At 34.0% G+C, this 20,348-nt stretch overlaps 1 protein-coding gene across 1 annotated transcript in view; it reads left to right on the top strand.

Moving 5' to 3' along the window:
- LOC149771429 (asparagine synthetase [glutamine-hydrolyzing]-like) overlaps positions 1 to 16,253 on the top strand; it is a 33,843-nt gene extending 17,590 nt beyond the window's left edge. Inside the window, exons 6-10 of the mRNA XM_089948481.1 lie at positions 738 to 865; positions 4,468 to 4,594; positions 7,218 to 7,425; positions 10,987 to 11,224; positions 14,157 to 16,253. Of these exons, the coding sequence (XP_089804607.1) occupies positions 738 to 865; positions 4,468 to 4,594; positions 7,218 to 7,425; positions 10,987 to 11,224; positions 14,157 to 14,354 (899 nt within the window). The 3' untranslated portion in view covers positions 14,355 to 16,253. The remainder of the gene's footprint in view (positions 1 to 737; positions 866 to 4,467; positions 4,595 to 7,217; positions 7,426 to 10,986; positions 11,225 to 14,156) is intronic.
- The last annotated feature ends 4,095 nt before the right edge of the window (positions 16,254 to 20,348 follow it).

The following is a 20,348-nucleotide window of genomic DNA, read 5'->3' as shown; positions in this document are numbered from 1 at the left end:
ACAAGACTCCAGGGGTCATTCAGTGCAATCTGAACCTAGAATTATTTAGACCTTTTACTTCGCCAGATCAACAGAATGTCTTAATCAAAACCTGCAATCATCTGGACTATCTTTGCATCCAGACCAATGGAAATGTCTTAATCTGAACCTACAATTAAAAGGACTTTCTACTCATCCAGATTGATGAAATGTCTTAATATAAATCATCTTAATTGGAATCAGTAATTATCCAGACTATCATCCAGACCAATGAATCAACAGTTATCTAGACTTTGAACATATAACAGACCAGTTGAATGTCTTAATCTCAACCTACAGTTATCAAGACTACTTATCCAGACCAATTGAATGTCTTAATCTCAACCTACAGTTATCAAGACTACTTATCCAGACCAATTGAATGTCTTAATCTCAACCTACAGTTATCAAGACTACTTATCCAGACCAGTTGAATGTCTTAATCTCAGCCTACAGTTATCAAGACTACTTATCCAGACCAGTTGAATGTCTTAATCTGAACATACCATTTGTAGACTTTCTTTTCATTTAGCAGACCAACTGAATGTCTTGGTCTGAACCATCAGTTATCTTGACTCTCTGTTCCATATCAATGAAATGTCTTAATTTTAAACCTACCATTTGTTAATTATTTATTTTCCAGACAATTTTTTATCTGGACAAAATCAATGTCCCCAAGGAGTTTAGATAATCTTGGTTTGACGTAACATTTTTTTCAGGTGGTTTGGACTCGAGTCTGGTTGCAGCTTTATTAGTGAAGCATGCTAAAGAGGAGGGAATAGATTATCCTATTCAGACCTTTGCTATAGGGATGGAAGGTAGTACAGATCTGGTGGCAGCAAGGAAGGTAATACATTTCAGCTGCTGTTTCTGACTTTATTTATTGCACTTGATGATGAAATAGTCTTCTCCAGATGGACAATTGTGAGTTTTGATCAGTTCATATTTCACTAAATAATTTTATTGGTGGGATTACCAGTATCAAAGTAGACAATTGTTACCACACTGATGTGACAGATAGTCATGCTAAGGGTGCAAGGGACAGTTGTTATGCCAAAATTTAATGCCGCATTCACCAAATATAAAAATTCATTAAAAAGATAAAATCCACATGTGAAGTCAAAAAGGTCCAGATATTTTGGATAGTTGTAATAAAACACAAGAATATCATTCAGTTGACCTGATAAGTCAATGGAAATTCATAGTAAAAGAATTTTATGCACCCTAACCCCAAATTTATGCATAAAGTTTCATGTGCAAATATTTTTATGACACAAATTGATGCCCACAGAGCAGATGCAAGCCATTTCCTTAGAAGATAATTTTGAAAAACAAGAAAAACAATAGCAGACTATTGGCATTTCACAGTCTACATACTGCAAAGTAACTATGGGAGGTGTACATACCTCACGTAAGTTTTCAAGAACAAATCAAGTGTGAAACGCCTTCACATATACATACATACATATTAAACAATAATAGCTGAAAAAGTCACATTATAGCCTTAAGTTTAGAAAAATTTGACAGGTGCCAATTTACAAAACTATCTCATGCCACCCAGGTTACCAGAATATGCTAAGTGGTCAATGTTTAACAGATGCTTAGTATATAGTGCACTGAAAGGTAAGCACCATTTTCACTATGATAGTACCATATGTGACCATTGTTTGTAAAAGGTGGAAATTTGGGTTGTTAATAAAGTGTATATGACCTTTCGCAAGTTTTAAATTTAATCATACACATTAGAAACAAAACTGGCTTCTACTGATAGGTTAAACATCAAGTTGATTAAAATCAACAGTTAAAATTGGTGAAAAATATTAACCTTTTTCCCTTCAGAATTTAATATTGTAGTTCATTGGTAATTGGCTTTGAACAATTGCATGTACCAGTTGAATTCTGCATGTAGATTTTGTTCTAAGCCTGCAAATAATAGTAGGTTGGAAAAAATGAAATACATCCCCTGTTATATTGCCTTTAATTGACCACTCAGCCACTAGTAGCATCTGTAATTGTGTTTAGGATAGTATAATTTGTATGGCTCGACAAGAGCATGCTTAACTGAGCAGGGCAATTCACAGTATGATATATTAGCTTATTAATTAAGTCCAACAGCAAACTGCATAGACCCAGATCTACCACTGCATAATGCATCAACATATCTGGGTATACGAGTTTGTTAGGAGTAGTCAGTAGAACAAATAAGACCCTGATCTTCTGGCATATTATGCAAAGGCAAATCAGGGTCTATATTTATGATTGGACTAAACCTGTACATGACTATACACTGTAACTTGTACATGACTATATACAGTAACTTATACATGACTATATACAGTAACTTGTACATGACTATATAAAGTAACTTGTACATGACTATATACAGTAACTTGTACATGACTATATACAGTAACTTGTATATGACTATATACAGTAACTTGTACATGACTATATAAAGTAACTTATACATGACTATATAAAGTAACTTGTACATACATGACTATATACAGTAACTTGTACATGACTATATACAGTAACTTGTACATGACTATATACAGTAACTTGTACATGACTATATAAAGTAACTTATGCATGACTATATACAGTAACTTGTACATACATGACTATATACAGTAACTTGTACATGACTATATAAAGTAACTTGTACATGACTATGTACAGTAACTTGTACATGACTATATACAGTAACTTGTACTTGACTATATACAGTAACTTGTACATGACTATATACAGTAACTTGTACATGACTATATACAGTAACTTGTACATGACTATATACAGTAACTTGTACATGACTATATACAGTAACTTGTACATGACTATATAAAGTAACTTGTACATACATGACTATATACAGTAACTTGTACATGACTATATACAGTAACTTGTACATGACTATATACAGTAACTTGTACATGACTATATTATATACAATATACTATTACAGATCATTACAACTTCATCAGGTTTTCACAGGATACAGAGTCTGTTTCAACCACTAGAGAATTTTCCAAAGAGTTATATAAATGCTGGTTTTATTGAAAGAGATATCCTAATGAGTAGATTGAACATGTTCCGTTTTGTTTTCAGTCAGCCAGTTTTGTCAACAGAGGGGTTCCACATGTGACGTTGATTTATCTGTTGGCTAAGTTTTAAATTGGTTGGTTAGATAAATGAAATAGGTAGGAAAAACAAGATGTGTATGCATGCATATGATTGCAATTTCTACAGTGTGCACACAAAGAGGAAGAAAAAAACTTGCTTGAGCATTCTTTCAAAATACAGATCAATTATAGCATATTTGCCCCCTAAAATATGCTGTATTTCAAGTTAGTGCCAAGCAATTAAGATGTTTTGCACTGATTGACCCAGCTACATTATACAGATTTTGTAGTCAAATAAAAAAGTTGTTGTGTTAATTGTTATTTTGTTTATGTTCATGTTAATATTACTTATGCAAGGAAAATAAATTTTACATTGAAGTTTGATCGAGGACCATGTCATTATTTTTGGTCAGTTTTATTTTAATCTTGGGGATAAGATTGGACGTTACCTGCTCATATTTGTATTATCATGCAAGTTATCTTTCAATATACACTCCTTGGCACTGTGTATCCATTACCTCAACAGTCTCTGCCATTGTTCTCAGAGTGCCTTTAAGCATTATTTTAATTTTAGGCAAGAAAATTTTAACTGGGTGTGATACTGCTAGAAAGTGAACAGACCCATTTGACTTCATCCCTTAATTTTCAGCTAGAAGGTTAACAGACCCATTTGACTTTATCCCTTAATTTTCGTTCAGGAATGTGAGAAAAACAAGTCTTCAGTAGGATTGAATGTTTGATAAGAAGATTCACCATCAGGGTCAGAAATTGTGCATATACTTGGCAGAGCCTTATATTTGGACACAAAATTCTGACCCTCAGGTTGAATTATCATATGTTACATTGATGCATATGAAGGATTCTGTTATACTTTCACAGTAATGATTAGTTTATTGAATAATTCTGAAATGTCTTACAAAAAATATAAGTAGCTAACAGGTGGTTGCTGAGGAGAAATGTTAGTCAGATTTTCTTTTAATGGAAAGGATAATTGTTTTAATTTTAATCTTTACAAATTGAAGAAATGCTACGATAGTGAATAATATCACACTTGACAAAAGAGGAACAGGATTGTAATAACCTGGATTTGGTGATTGGTTATTTAATATGTGACAAAATTTGCTGTAAAACACTCATTTCATTGGTCCTTGTTGTGACATTAGCTTCACTGGTACCTGCTGTATGACACTCATTTCATTGATCCCTGCTTTACAGACTCAATTCATTAGTCCCTAAGGATGCACTATATACTGACTCCGCTATATAAATTAGAAGACTCGGCTATTTTATAGGAAGTTATTTATAGATTTTTTCCACTGTTTAGGTGTCCCAGTATCTTCACACAGAACACCATGAGGTTGTCTTCACAGCAGAGGAAGGAATTGCAGCATTGGAAACTGTAATTCATCACCTAGAGAGCTATGACATCACAACTGTTAGAGCCTCTGTAGGTATGTATATTTTGTCTCTATTGGTCCACCCATGTTTGTGTATGAGGATGTGCGTGCGTGCATTATATATACATGGTACCAAGTTTAAATATTTGCTTGAGTACAAATGAGGCATTTAAGCCCAAAGGTTTATAATCCTTCCAGGCAAATTTAACAAAATAGCACCCTGTGTGTGTTCATTGCTTTATAGATTACAGAGAAAGAGGAGTGTTGTGACAAGAAAAAACTGTACAAAATTGTCACATGCCGTTCTGATCTTCAAGTACAGTTGTTCCAGAAAAACCAGAAAAGAACTGGTATGATCATGCAAGAATGTAAGTCACAATGTTTAGAAACCATAAAACTTTTGGGACATTAGCAAGTAAACTAAATTTATAAGAATACTATTGATTGCACAGACAATGTTGTGTAATTATATCCATTTAACTGATCATTATTTGTCAAAAATGTTGAATCACCAGATTCTAAATACTAGTAGTTTCAAAAGTTAATGATGCTAAAATATTATAATTCAAATTATGTATGTGATTATGTATTTGTATGTATGTATGTGTGGATGGGTGGGTGGGCCTGACATGTCTGATAATGAAAGTATTTTGTGAGATTTGCAGAATACATTTATCAGACTTAACAGAGTAGATTAGGGTATGAACTGCCACACTCAAGTTATGCCATTTACAGTCAAACCTGACCTAATGATCACTCATACACAATGGCCATTCTAATTTACACCTGGAAACATTTCCTGTATAAAAATCCTGTGTGTAATGGTCAGCTGTCATCTGCATTCATTGGCAAGGTGTTTCCTAACCAGGAGTGTGGGTTGCTGTGCACTTGGTGGAGTTTATCAACATTGACAGGTCTAAGTATGCAAATTACATTTTTATTTGATGAACAAGGCATTGTTCAGAAAGGCATATCATGTGAATTAATATGTATACATGTTTTGCTTGTACTCAGTGTACTCCAGTCATGCTAACTATAATGTGTCAATATGGTGGTTTCAAAAGCGAGGCAGTTGTTATTTGTACAGGACAGAGTTGAAGCAATTCATTTGCTGGATAGTGGAACAAGTCACCAGATAGTCACAGCAGAAAATTTGTCCGAGGGATTATTAAGTTTAAGTGAGATATGGCTGATTTTGAGAACAAAGTTCTTCATTGAAAAGAGATGCAAGTTACAGCGTAACCCTGCTATAACACACTTCATTATAGCATGAATTCTAATATGACAAGGACTGTGGTGTGATTTCAGAAAATTTGAATATTTGTTTGTTCGTGAAAAAATTATAAAAAATTTGTAGTACAAAAACTAGTCAGTAAAAAGTTCTTACCGTATTTGCTGGCTTATAAGTTGATGTGGAGTATAAGTCGAATCAGCAAATTTGGAAAATTTTCCATCCTTCATCCTTATATAAGTTGATGCTGAGTATAAAACGAGGCCAGATCAACACCTTGGATTGTGTTTTTCATTTTGTTCCACACAGCATTGCAAATTTTATCCTACCTGTGACTCAGTAGCCTTTCCATTCCATATATAAGTTGATTAGGAGTATAAGACAAAGCTAAGATGTTCTGGTCTAAAAGTATCATCTTATAGGCTGGCAGATATGGTTAATTATCATTTCGGGGAAGAAATTGTGTACAGTATTTATTTGGATGTAACATGATTGTAACATGGCTCCAGAGGTTTTACAATAATTTCACCAATATCTTGAAGAAGTGCCAAGTTTTGTGCCTAAATAAACAAGAGTTTCATTTAATAACATGGCAAACTGTGGCACATTCTTGAAGGAAGAATTGTCTTATGATTGCATCTTTCTTGATATGAAAAAAAAAGTGTTTTCAGTTTCTATATTTTTTTATTATTCATTTCAAATATGTCAGTAGTCAATCACTGCCATTTTATTTTATCTTAGTTCTGAAAGAGTCAGCTCATTAAAAAGCTGATTAGTATTAATGTTACTGTTATTGAACTACAAATAATAAAGCCAGGTTAGTCATCTCCATTTTTCTTAACTGATGACAGTTTTTTGCTCAAAGGTTAGAAAATATTCTCATCCAAATGTTCTTTAAGCAATATGAGACATGAAACTGTTCCCCATTTTGTAATCACCTGATTTGTCAAATTTTCATTATAGCTAATTAGCAAATTTGTTTCTCATTATTAGGATCAAACAGATGCTTATTTAAGTGCATGTTAAGTGAAGAGTTTTAGAGTGTTATCTAATTTTCATGGTAGGACATATTTAAAGTTTGGATAGGGGTGTGCTGCCTAGGTCCCACATACTACCCAGTCATGTATGCAGCAAATTAGGATTCCTTTGTTTATGTACCAGTACTTTGATAAATCCAAGTGACAAATTATTGTCCTATTCCTCTAAGATAATGACCCAATTGTGTACTAAAATTGAAGAAAAGACACCTGTACTATCAGCAGGATCCCAATATACAATCATATAGGAAGCTGACTGCCTCGAGGAATATTGTGGAAGGATCAGGGTTTGAATCCCAAACCTCCTTTACACGAACAAGGGGCTCTGCCAGTAAAGCTGTTTCAGTCGGTGTGTGCTGTATGATTACATGAATGCTTCAGTTATCTATCTTAACATCTTCCTCATCAGGTATGTTTCTGCTGAGCAAATATATCAAGGAAAACACAGATTCAACAGTAATATTGTCAGGTGAAGGGTCAGATGAAATAGCCCAGGGGTACATATATTTCCACAAGGCTCCCACCCCGGAGGATGCAGATGCAGAGAGTCGACGTTTGTGTGATGACTTGTACATGTACGATGTTCTCAGAGCTGATAGAGCCACTGCAGCATGGGGGTAAGTCTTGGAAGATATGAAATTTATGAGACAGGTTATAAACACAAACTGTACACTCAGTAATACAGGTAAACTTTATTAATATTTGGATGCATCAGATTTTATCCTTATACCATGTTTATATAATGTGACAATACACATGTAATGTTGCAAGCACAAAATAAGTGTATGAAAAGTGGTATATCAGTGACAGTCACATAATTGTTTGAGTATGCAAGAGTAACCAAAAACTTTTGTCACACAGTTACATGACAGGTTTAGTTGTGCAAAAAAACTCTAGCTAAAAACTGTTCAGTATAAGAATAATTCCTGTCATTTGCTGAAAATAATTGATAATTTTAGTGCTTGAACTGAAATATTTATTAAAGCATCTTTTTAGAAAATTCAGTCCTATAGTTAAAACTGTAATGACTTGTAAAATATCTAGACCATCAGTTTAAACCCTTATTATCAGATCACGTTTATGCCCAGAGTGTTATAGTGGCACTGCTGGACAACTGTGACATCATTTTCTTGCAGGCACGTTGTATTATATGAACCAGTTTGTAGATTTAAAAAGAAGGGTTCTAGCTGTATAATTTTGCAAAGGAATTTTTGAAAGCTGTTATTAATATAAAGTTTTATTCCAAATGCATTTAAAAAAATAAATGATATAGTTTACATAATTTTGGACTTAGTAGGTCAGAAAATATTCTAACATTTTTGTGAGTAAAGTCCTTTCGTCAGAATGGGCTGTTGCTGGTTTGTTTTTTCCCAAAATTCTGTATGCAGATATAAGTCTTTAGTTTGTAATATCTTGCAGTTTCTGAGAACAATTGTCATTATTACCCCACTGAGAAAGTCTAGCAGTTTGATTGGTTAATAGTCAATGCATAGAATAAGGTATTAGCAGTTTTCATTAGTTGTGGAATTTTGGATGAGGTGTATGAAACTCTCATGACACATTCAATAATAGTAATGGCAGTGTCATAAATATGATGAAAATGGCTGCCTGCATTCTGTTCATTTGAAATTCAGAAATGGATTATCAAATATATTTTTCAAAGCAAGTAGAAGTATTCTGTTGTGACATCACAGCAATATTATATTAATCTGAAGTAACTGTAGAAACTAATGTTAATCATTAGAGCAAAACAGTTTGGCTTCCATTCAGGAAATGTTTTTATTTACTGCTACACTGGCAATGAAAAATGAAAAGAAAGCTCTTAGGGGTCATGAATTTGCAACAGTCTTTCAAGAGTGTGTACAGATTTTACCATCCAAGCATTCCTGATGTATTGGGAAATACAAAATTGTGTACACCTTGTCAAAAGACAACATAAACAATAGAATATTGCTCCATTTATTAAGCATATTTAACATATGGATATATTGTCTGACAGATCTAATATTAATTGCAAGATGGTGCTGTTTTAATTCTTTTTGTTGTACTTTACTTTGGCTTTCCCTTTTTTCAAACAGTAATTTAATTTTTGTACCAATGGTTTTACAATGCTGTGCTGATTTTGCATAGAGATGAATAATATAAAGATGGTTTCACTAGTGGTATGATTTCTAGACTCATAGTCAATCAATTAATCAAACAATTGATTATATCTTTACTCAATTTCCCAGTTAGAGACTATTAGGGGTGTAGTCATAGGTCTCTAATTGTTTCTAGCTCTGATATGTAATATGGAGTGATACAGCTATTTTTATGTCCATCTGTCGGTCTGATGGAGCCACTGTAGATGAGTAAGTAAAGCATCTGAATTGTAAACCAGAAGTCCCTGGTTCGATACAGTCCCCAGTTAGTCTGGGGTGGCTCCTTTTGTGTGTCACTGGGATAGACACCTGGTTCTCATTTCCTCTGCATGATATAGCCAATAGTGTGTTAAAGTACAGCTGAACAAATTAAAAACCATGGTCTGTCTGTCCATAAATATATTCACTTCTGGGTCATGAATCTCAAACTGTTGTAGGTATCTCTATAAAGCTTTGTACACATGTTGGCAGGATGGTCCAGATGTGCTTTTTGCTATTAGCTTCTGGTATGTTACACAGGGTAAATAACTATCACAGTGTCTGTTGGTTTGTATGTCTTCCTGTAAACATTCTCCTTTCTGCAGCATAACTCTCAATCTTTTCAAGGTATCTTGATGAAATGTGGCACACATATTGGACTGGTAGTTTATATGTGCCTTTTGTTATTCAAAATTTTCTCTATCTGTTCATCATCCATCAACCATTAAATCTTTCAAGCAAAACTCTAGATGTCCATCTATTCCCTATATATTTTATAAAAAGAAACTTCTATATTTAATTCTTCTTCAAGTTATTCTATCTCCTCACAGGTATTTTGGCATGGCAGGGGATGATGATAACTTCTTTCTCTTAGGGTTTTATCCCCTCTGTTTTGTATTATGCTTGATACAGCTACAGTTATCTCTTTCTGTGAGACTGTCCATAAACATTTTGTCTTGGAGCCTAACTCTTAAGTTCATTAAGGTACCTCATTCAGATTTGGTACACATGTCAAGGTAGAAGAATTGCTTTTTGTTACTTATAATTATCTGTATTCAATATTTTCTTATGTTATCATGGACTGCTCGGGTGACCTAGGTGGTTAGAGTATCCATCTCAGATGCGGGAGGTCGCAGGTTTGAATCCCAGCTGAGTCATACCAATGGCTTTAAAAATGGTACTAGCAGCTTCCTAGCTTAGCATTAAGCATTAGGAGGATAGTGTTACAACTGGTCAGACTGATGTCAGGATAATATGACTGGGTGGGACATGATGCTATATGTCTGTAGCATGATGCTGCAGTGCTAGACATCACTATAAACTGCCACACTGCAGACATCGTAGCGATATGACTAACAAATTTTTAAAGCTTGTTACAAATCCGAAAAACACACATGCACACACTTATGTTACCATGGAAATAAAATATGGTATTAGTAGTAATTAAAGTGAGAGTACAACTGTAATGTCTTTCTAGGACAAATTCACTGTATAAGACATGGCTGTACTCAACATGTTTAATCACTCCACTCTAGCACATGTTACACCATTCTGTGTTTTCAAAAGGAGAGTACAGCAGTAACAAGGGAAAAAACTCGTATGACTTTACTGTGAATTAGACTAATACATGTACATATGCATTATGCTACAGCAACAACCTTGGTAGAATAACATGTAGTGTAACAATCAAGAGTGCTGGAACATAGGGTTTTCAGTTGGAGTCTTTACAGAAGCAGAGGACTGGGGAGAGAGATTTGCACTTTCTAAATGACTTGTGCTATATCAGTGAAGGGGATCTGTAATCTGTTTGTTCCACCATGCTTTTGTTTCCACTCAAGAACTTTTAAAGATTTTTTTGGTTGAAACCAGATTTGGTTTCAGTTTTGTTTTATGTTAAAAAGACATCTATCAAATTCAATTTTCATCATTTTCCAACAGAATTTAACAAATATATGGCCCCTGTTTGACTTAGAATTTCCTATTGAAATGCATTATACTGGTGGGGGTATGGATGTCATATAAATACATTTCTGGTTCTTTGTTTTCTTGCTGTAACAGACTTGAAGTGAGAGTGCCCTTTTTGGACCACAAATTCACAAGTTATTACCTGAGTTTACCAGCAGAAATGAAATGTCCACAGTCGGGAATTGAGAAGCATTTGCTACGTTCTGCATTTGATGGAAAAGGCCTCATACCAAATGAGATCTTGTGGAGGCCTAAGGAAGCCTTCAGTGACGGTGTGTCCTCTGTCAAGAAGTCCTGGTATGAAATCCTTCAGAGCTACATTGATGAGCAGGTAACAGTCATACATTACATTTGTGTTCTTGTGTATATTTTTTTCAAGGTCATAATGCATTGTGTTCAAATTACAGGATGAGACCCTTAAAATTTGAAAGAACCCAGTTCAGATCATATTGAGAAAGATAGTAATATCTGTTTATAACAAACAGCATTTTTTTGTGTGCAAATTTCTTGCTTTAAGTAGAATTCATTAAACAAGGAAACATTTACATGTTCTGTATTTACACTTTGAAGCAAGTTATTTGTTACATCAATAAATTTCTTAAATCTAGATTCATCATATTTGTTTGCATTCTGATTGCAGTTCCTTGTAAAATTGTTCAGTAATGCCAGGAATAATGAGAGAACCAATTTTCAGGTACAGGTGACACTTGATTTACATCAATTCAATTTACACACTTTCATTTTAACACACTGCCAGTGTGCTCATTTTTACACCACTACTGGTGCCATTTGCTGCAATTCATGTACAGCTTACTTATGTGCAATTGCATTACTTTCAATTTATACCATAACCTCAGGAACACATCTATGGCATAAATCAAGCATCACCTGTACACAGAATGAGGCATATGTACAAACAAGTAGAGATACAGTTTGAATCACAACATGAATGAAATATAAATAGAAAATGAAATAATTAAAATATATAAATATTTGCAACAATGTGAGATATCTTGAATTTATATTTTTTTTAGAGACTATCAGATGTTTGGTTTTGCAACAAAAAAACCCAATTACCATCAATACTCACAAGTCGAGTACAGATGCAAACAACATAGACCCTGATCTTCTGTTGCATACTGCACTGGAAAATAAATGTCAATGTTGTTTATTCTACTGATTACTCCTAACAAATTGCATAGACCCAGATCAGCTGGTGCATTATACAACAGCATATATGAGTCTTTGCAGTTTGTAGTTGGATGCGAACTTGAAAGTGAGGATTTACAGACATTTTTGAGAACAAAATTACTTTTTAAAATTTTATACTGGGAAGAGGTTCCATTGTTTCCAAAGAAACCTTATTGTTTGTTGGATGTGTAAATTCATGGTTTTTAGGCATTACTAGTTAGTTTGACTCATTTATCTGTATTTATTTAGTATGTATATTTATAGAACTATACCTTTCACACTGGTACAAAAGGCAACCTCCATTTCTGTTGCAATAAGATGACTATTCCCACTATCCAACAAATTAATTGCATTGACCCTTGACCCTAATGATAAAAACTGCCTTGCTTTCAATCTGACATATTGATGCCTTTGAGTTACATTGACAAGTAAGATATGTTTGCACATTGATTCACAGGATACTCCTTTGTTTAAACAATGCCTTTCTTGTGAAGCAAAAGTTTAATTTGCATAGACTGACCAGTCACTATTGATACATTCTAGTGACTCTTTAGGGCAGGGAAACATCTTGCCACTGACTGCATATAGCAGGTGACCGTTACACACATGACATTTAGGGGGTAATCAGAATGATCATAATGACAGATTATCACTATGTAAAGGTGACTGTTAGGTTGTATTTTCTGGACTTAAAACCTCACAGCTGACCAACCATTCTCCATATAATCAAGGTCAGAAACCTCATGGCTAAATTAATACCATTCTGGGCAAGACTACTGCACAACTACAGGCTAGCAAACCTGAAAAACAAATTTTATTTTTTGTTTGCTTCTAAATTCATTCACAAGAGTGCAAAAATGCCATCTGGTTCTGGGAGTGGTACTTTAAAAAAAGAAAACACAGGAGAAAATCATTTACTTTTGATACTTTAATTGGATGCAGTAACAGCTGATTGGTTAAGTTACTATGGTGATACCTAGGAGCTTCACTGAAATTCAGAAAAATATATATATGGGTCTCAAAAACATCCGTGTAAATGAAGACGGTTGTAACTGGCATATAACCAGGTCAAAACAGCAGCAGGGCCAGACTGGTGGCAACAAATGGGAAGACATCTTTATCCAGGCCTTGGCCATCAAGATGTAAATCATATTACCTCATTTTATATTGAGACATTACTTGTGGACTCTTTCACTGAACAAAATATATATTTACTTTATCAAATTTCAAACACAAGTATTTTATAAATTTAAAAATATTATCTGAAAATGCTAGAGATTGGAACATTACTTATGATTTTTTTGTTAATAATTTAAAACAGTGTTTGTTTTCCATCTATTGATAATAGACTTAAAAACTTTTTTCACTACTGAAAACTATCCCAAATTACAGAAAACTAGGTATCCATGAAAACCTTCCCCAAACAACTAAAACTTAGAGTTTCCACCAAGATCTACCCAAGAATACTCTAAACTAGAACTTCTGCTCCTGAAAATCTTCCAGAGGGCTTGGAATGTTTGCATAACACAATCAGTGATAAGGACATTAACTACTGCATTATAACAATGGGGAGCTCTATAAAATGTAAAGTTTCAGCTCCTGAATTATTTGAAAAGTATCAGATGTTTTAGCACAACCTATAGCATGTAATATTTTACAGGTCAGTCACAAAGAATTCCACTGTCAATAGCTTTGTTGTACATGAAACAACTATTACTTTTTTGCAGCACTAATATTTTGAAAAGATTATTGCCTTGTTTATTTTAGCAGTTTTAAAAGACACTCATGATATTAAAAAATGTTGCCATTTGCTCGAATACTGATGATTTGAACATTTTTGTTGTTGTTTTGGGTTTAATGCCATTTTTCAATGCATATACATGATGGCCAGTTTATCTGGTACGGGAAGAACCTGGGAAAATCCTGAGATAAACTACATACCTATGGAATGCTACTGGCAAGTTTTCTCACATTCCCACACTAATGAAGATTGTTTATTTTGTTTATAAGATAGATTAATTGGAACAATGAATTCCAGAATGTTCATTTTCTCTTTTTCTTATTTTCTTCAGATAAATGATGATGAGGTAGAAAAATCAGCAAAGTTTTATCCACACAACCCTCCAACAACCAAAGAAGCTTTGTACTACAGACAAGTGTTTGAGAAAAAGTACCCTGGTTTGGCACGCCTCATTCCATATTACTGGATGCCAAAGTGGATGGAAACCAATGACCCTTCTGCAAGAACACTGAAACACTATAAGCAGTAGAGGAAATGCACAAAGCTTTTTACAAGCAAAAGATGTACATATCCATTAATCATTTGAAAAATGTGTAGATATGACAGTCTGTATGCCATTTTTGGGTTCCATTGTGTGTAATTTATCTGTGAACATTAATTTCTCAGGGGACTTATACTTAAGGTTATTGACATTAAGTAACTTAGCTGAATCCCTTTATTCAGTTAAAAGAATAGTCTTGACAAAATTTCAGTTATTCTCAGATATTTTTGAAAATCCAGTTAAAGAAACAAGTTTTTTAAGTAGATAGTCATGTAAAGTTTTCATTGGTCTTCAGCTGTAACCAGTATCCTAATTATGAACTTTAGACTCTTTGTTCATTAATACTGGCCGCCATGTATAGCCTATCGTGCTGAAAAATGGCGTTAAACCCAACAACAACAACAACAACAACAACAAGACTCTTTGTTAGGTAGTTATTATTAAAAATACAATACTTAATTTTAATGAATACATTGTTATCTTATCATTCTTAATATAACAGTTTTAGAGTTACTAGTACATGCAGAAATTCTCCATTTTTAACAGGGAAGGATATTAATTCCATTATTAGACATTAGATGGGGAAAAGGAAAAAATCCATGTTTAATGTAGGGGAAATTATCATATTTCTCTCATAAATTGTACAGCAAATATGAAATATCAAGTACATGAGTGAAAATCAAACTGGAGATTCACAATATTCCCAAGTCCAAGAAGACCGGAGAAGTTCTTGTCTTGGTAGAAATTAAGGTGGATGGACAGTGTATGTTTTTTAATTTATGTTTATGGGTATTGATGATTTTGTTGCAGTATGCCATTCATTTTTGAAGAGTGCCGTGCAAAGCTTTAATGGATTTGGGAAATTTGCCTTATGCTAGTATCGGTGAATGTGTTATGTAAATATTGTTTTGGAAAGTAAAGACGTAAAGGAAGATATCAGTGCTGTGAATGGATGGAAATGAAAATCGCATTTCGTTGATGATCTACAATGCTTTTCTTTGAAATTTAAACTGAAAATTTTGTGATGTCACATTCTATTTTGGAGGTTTCAGTTCTTTTGAATAGTTTAACATCAGCATGCCTCAAAAGTAAAAAATTTGAAATCTTTATATGATAGTTTATGAGTTTAAATAAAATGTCCATTAATAAATATAAATATTATTTGTTTTTCCTTTTTATGTGAGTATGCAATTATAAACGACAAAATTTTGAATCTCCCAAAATATTGATTAGTATGTTATCTTGTAAAAAATCATTGTTTGCTTATCTATATTTCTTTGAAGCAACATACATTTTTGAAAGATTATTGACTATAGTTCTTGCATACAGAATTTCATAAAATAAAAATGGTATGCATTTAAGATTCCTCAGACATGTATAATTGATGATACAGTAGGCAGATGAAGCATATTTTTCTGCTATCTTGCACACCAGAAGTACTTATAGGATGGCCTGTTATCCATCAGCTGGTGTCTTTTGTCAGTCCTTCATCCATTTGTGTGTTAGCACAAGTTTGGTATGGCTATTTATAAACTTTTGGAGGATTGCCAGGTAACTTGATGCATGTATTTATCACATGGTCTTGCTGGTCTTGAATAAAAATGGTGCCAATTTGGCATCCAGTATGGTCATCTTGGCAGCCATTTTAAAAATCTTGCTGTCACTATTCCTTCCAGAAAGGAAGGTCATATCAACATGGGGTCTGGTTGGCCTTATGTAAAAATGGTGCTGCTTGAACATCAAATATGGTTGTAATTGTCAATATCTTGAAAATCTTGTTACTGCTGGTTCATCAGAATGGTCATATGGTATGGGGTTTTCACCAGAATACTTCTTGTAACATCTAGTTGTTCACAAATGAAAATTAAATACATGAAAATGATACAAGTCTTTTATCCAATTTTTTTGCTGCCATGATGGCTATCATTAAAATCTTATCACCATTTCTTCTTAGTTGATGGTCAAATTGATATGGGTATTTCATACATGCTAACCATTACGCTTTTGGCGTAATCGTTACACTTTTTTCCCTACTAAATCACGCCTTATGTGTAACTGTATTCGGATTATGCATTTTTGGTATATCCCCCTCTAAAAAAATTAATAATTTGTTTTCTCATTTTTTTAAACATCCCATTAATCCCATAGACCGTATTCTATAAAAGACAGCTTCTATGTAACTACGACATAAGAGTACACTTGTCCGAAGACTTGCATGTACTTTCCTAACAGTATTATGTTCTATTTATAACAGTTGCCCTACTTCAAGAAACATGCTGGTTTCTACATTCAACTTTTGACCTCAGTTTCTATTTATAGCAGCTGTATGGCTTAGTTAGGAGAGAAAAGACCGTTTTTTTTATACTTTTAATTTTTGTTCGCAGATTCTTTGTTCTAATTCAAAGCAGAACCAGTCTGTAGGTATTTGGCGCAAAAAGTCAAGTCAGATTTATTTTAGTCAATACGTGTTAGAGCAAAAATAATTTTAAAATAATTTCACAGATAGATTAGGAAAAGACAAAAACCAATTCAGAGATGAATACATGAACTACACAATTCAGCATTCCATTCTAGGGATCTTCATGTCCCTTGCAGGGGCCCCGAGTGGCCGAGTGGTCTAAAGCACTCACCATTCCGGATCACTGCCATCTCACCTCTGTCTGCGTATGTTCGAGTCCAAGGCTCGGCTAGCGTGGGTACGTGGGAAAGCCTGCCAGTAGCTTCTCGTGGGTCAGTGGTTCTTTCCTGGGTTTCCCTATCTTGTGCTGAAAAATGGCGTTAAACCCTAGAACAACAACAACAAAAAGTCCCTTGCAGTCTGCATGGAAAGGATTTTAATATTGGTCCTGGTGGTAAAACAATTAACCTTGAATTTGCTCGTTTACTAACTCCAGTACTGAGGTAACTTCTTTTTATACAGCAGAACTAAATTGTGGACATGAATTTTATAAATGCAGATGCCTTATCTACCAAGCTCTTAATAAAACATGGACAACCTCTAGCGGTAGAAGACTACATTGGTCCTTTCAGACGGATGTTTCCTGATTCCCAAATTGCAGAAAATATTCATGTGCAAGAACAAAATCATCTAATATTGTTAGGTGTTTAGCAGAAGATACTTCACTTAAAATTGCAGAAGCCATGAAAATTGGTCCATTTAGTATTGCAACAGACAGGAGGAGTGATTGTGACAAAAAGTTGTACCCAGTCTAAGAGACTTTGACAACGAAAAGGGCAAAGTCAGAGTTCTTTCATTACCAGAATTAACAGCAGATTCCACTGGAGAAAACATTTTATTTGCTTAATAGTACTTTGAATAAACTTGAGTTGGCATAATTGTCTGGGGTTTTAAGCTGATGGTATAACGGTACCAACTGCGCAAGTCCAGGTGGGCGGAGCTTAAGGTGTATGGAACATTGTATTCAGAATTAAAGAACAACACTAGCTGTGATTGGTGCATTAAGTAAGAGTTGTACTTTCTGTTTGGCTTAAAAAAATGTTGAGCCTCTTGGCAACATGTGGGTTTGTGTTAATTTCTATCTAGATCATATTTTGTATTTTTTATGATTTTTTTAAAATATGGTACACATGGCTGAAAATGTGCTTGTTGTGACTAGATAACTCTTACCCCTGTCTAGTTCCAGTAGAGTTATCTCTCTTAAATGCAATGGAATACCTGGTTATGTCATTGTCAAATTGACAATCTAGCATTGTTCTATATGACAGTGTGTGACATGCATGCCCAAGTAGGACAGAAAGTATATTTATTTCACAAAACATTAGCATTGAGGTATATGGAAAAACAATTGGTACCGTCATACCTAATACAGCATTAGTGATGACTGAAATTCATAAAGGAGTTGCATTCTATATTTTTAAAAATGTCTCCATCATTGTACATATCAGGTTGTCTCTGTCATATCATGCACCATGTTGCAGGAAAAGCTGCTGATAAATTAGAAGAACTCCTGAAGTATCAAATTGGTACTCCACTCTACCTGACAATGTACTTCATATGGATAGAGTTGATTTTTTCATCTTATTTCCCACCTAAAAGACCCAATAACTGTAAGATATAAATTTACTCTTCTTTGTCAGGTTATGAAAGGAATATTGGTTCTTTACCATTCTAATGCTGACTGTGAGAGATTGTTCAGTATTGTTCACAAAAATAAAACTGAATTCAGATCCAGGCTCTCTAACCCAGCACTTAGTGCTTTAGTTATGTGCAAAACATTCGTAATCTCAACTGATTCAAAGTGTTTTGAAATGTAATATGAGAGTCGGTTGCTTTTTAAAGCTCAAAGTGTTATATATGAAAATGTGAAGCAGTAATTGATTTTAATGTTCCTGAGGGATAAATAAATCATTTTGTACACATGCTCACTGAATTTTTTTCATGTTATATGAGGGTTACTCTTTTTCTCCTCAGATTACTCTTTTTGTTGACTTGGATTACACTTTTTCCTTGCCAGGGGTTGGCATGTATGGTATTTTACCAAATGTCTGCTTGATACTAAATGAAAAGGGTGCAAATCTGACATTCAGTGTTTCCACCACAGCAGCAAATTTGAAAATCTTGTCACTGAAAAATATCGGAAATAGTTTAAACACTCAGCAGGAAGAATGGGTCTTTTCTCGAATTTCTGTAAATTCTTTTAAGTTGGTAACATCAGTCCCGTTCTTTTTTACTTTTGAACTAAATAAAAAGGTTGGCAGAGCAAAAATTAGGGTGGGGTCTGGCTGGTGTGATATATCTTTGCATCACTTAAATTTCCAGTGCATTATATCATTATTAATTCATGAGGACATGAAGACGCGACATATTATGGTATGGCCCTGTACCGAGTTGTTTGCTACCACTCTGGAGAACATATTTCTGATCCTATTGTTAGCTCAACTGGTCAAAGACTGGAAGAGCTTATGGTCTCAGCAGTTCATTATTTTGTGGGTCATGGCACAAGCCTATTTGTAGTGGTATATTAAATATTGTATATAAAAGAAGGAAGATCACTGATCAACTGAAAATAATTGACAGAAAAAATTAATTGTTCAGAAGAAGCTGTGTTTAGATAAATTGTACACATGAGTAGGCTTGAACCTGAAACCGCTTTTATCATTGTGACTGCATAGGTACTGCTGGATGTTATGGAGATCTTACCAGTCTCAATTTGTTTAAGGGGCACCAACAATGGAATTTTAGGTACAAATCAGGCACACAGTATATCAGTTTCCTCATGTTAAAACTTTCCTCTTGGATAGATTATTAATTAAATGTAGATGCTGATCTTAAGCAAAAGTATGTCAACATTTTAGCAACTCAATTCCTCATTAGATTTTTACCAAACTTGGCAAGTATGCTTATATCATTAAGATATTCAGTGAGTTTTGTTGTTCTGAGGCAGTCTTGCATCTGATTGATTTAGATGAGCTTCGTCACAGCAGTGAACAGATCTTGTTCAATTACCATGTCAATAAACTGTTGTAAACTACAATGATTTTTTTAATGTTATTATTTTCTGATTACTCATACATGAAATAAAATAAAGATAATAAAAAACTTAATAATTCATGGGTTGCTTAGAGTTTACTGGAGGACTTCTTCTATTTCGTATAGTACTTACAAAGTGCAAATCGTGTGTTTAGTCACTCGTATCATTGTTTATTTCCCAAAAATATTAGATGTAGATTTTGCTTTATTGCTTTTACCAAACTGCATTCTTCCAGATCACATTTCAGCTAGACATCCACTGCAATGTTCTTAACTTTGATCCATGTGCTCAAGAGTTATCTTTTTTCAGTGATTCAGGCAATCGTCCAAAGTGATGCAGTCTTTATGAAAAGACATGTCTTCAATTGTACAAGACACTTAACCAGCATAACTCTCTTATGTTCATTAACAAATGACCATAATGTAGGTTTAAATTCTGAATAAAGACTGACTAAAATTGTCATCAATCCATGTGTTGTTTCAGCTTAACA

This window comes from Sinohyriopsis cumingii, unplaced genomic scaffold (genome assembly GCF_028554795.1).
Source record: "Sinohyriopsis cumingii isolate HCF-2022 unplaced genomic scaffold, ASM2855479v2 utg001869l, whole genome shotgun sequence".
Classification (NCBI taxonomy): Eukaryota; Metazoa; Mollusca; class Bivalvia; order Unionida; family Unionidae; genus Sinohyriopsis; species Sinohyriopsis cumingii.
This window is presented reverse-complemented; position numbering and strand designations above follow the sequence as displayed.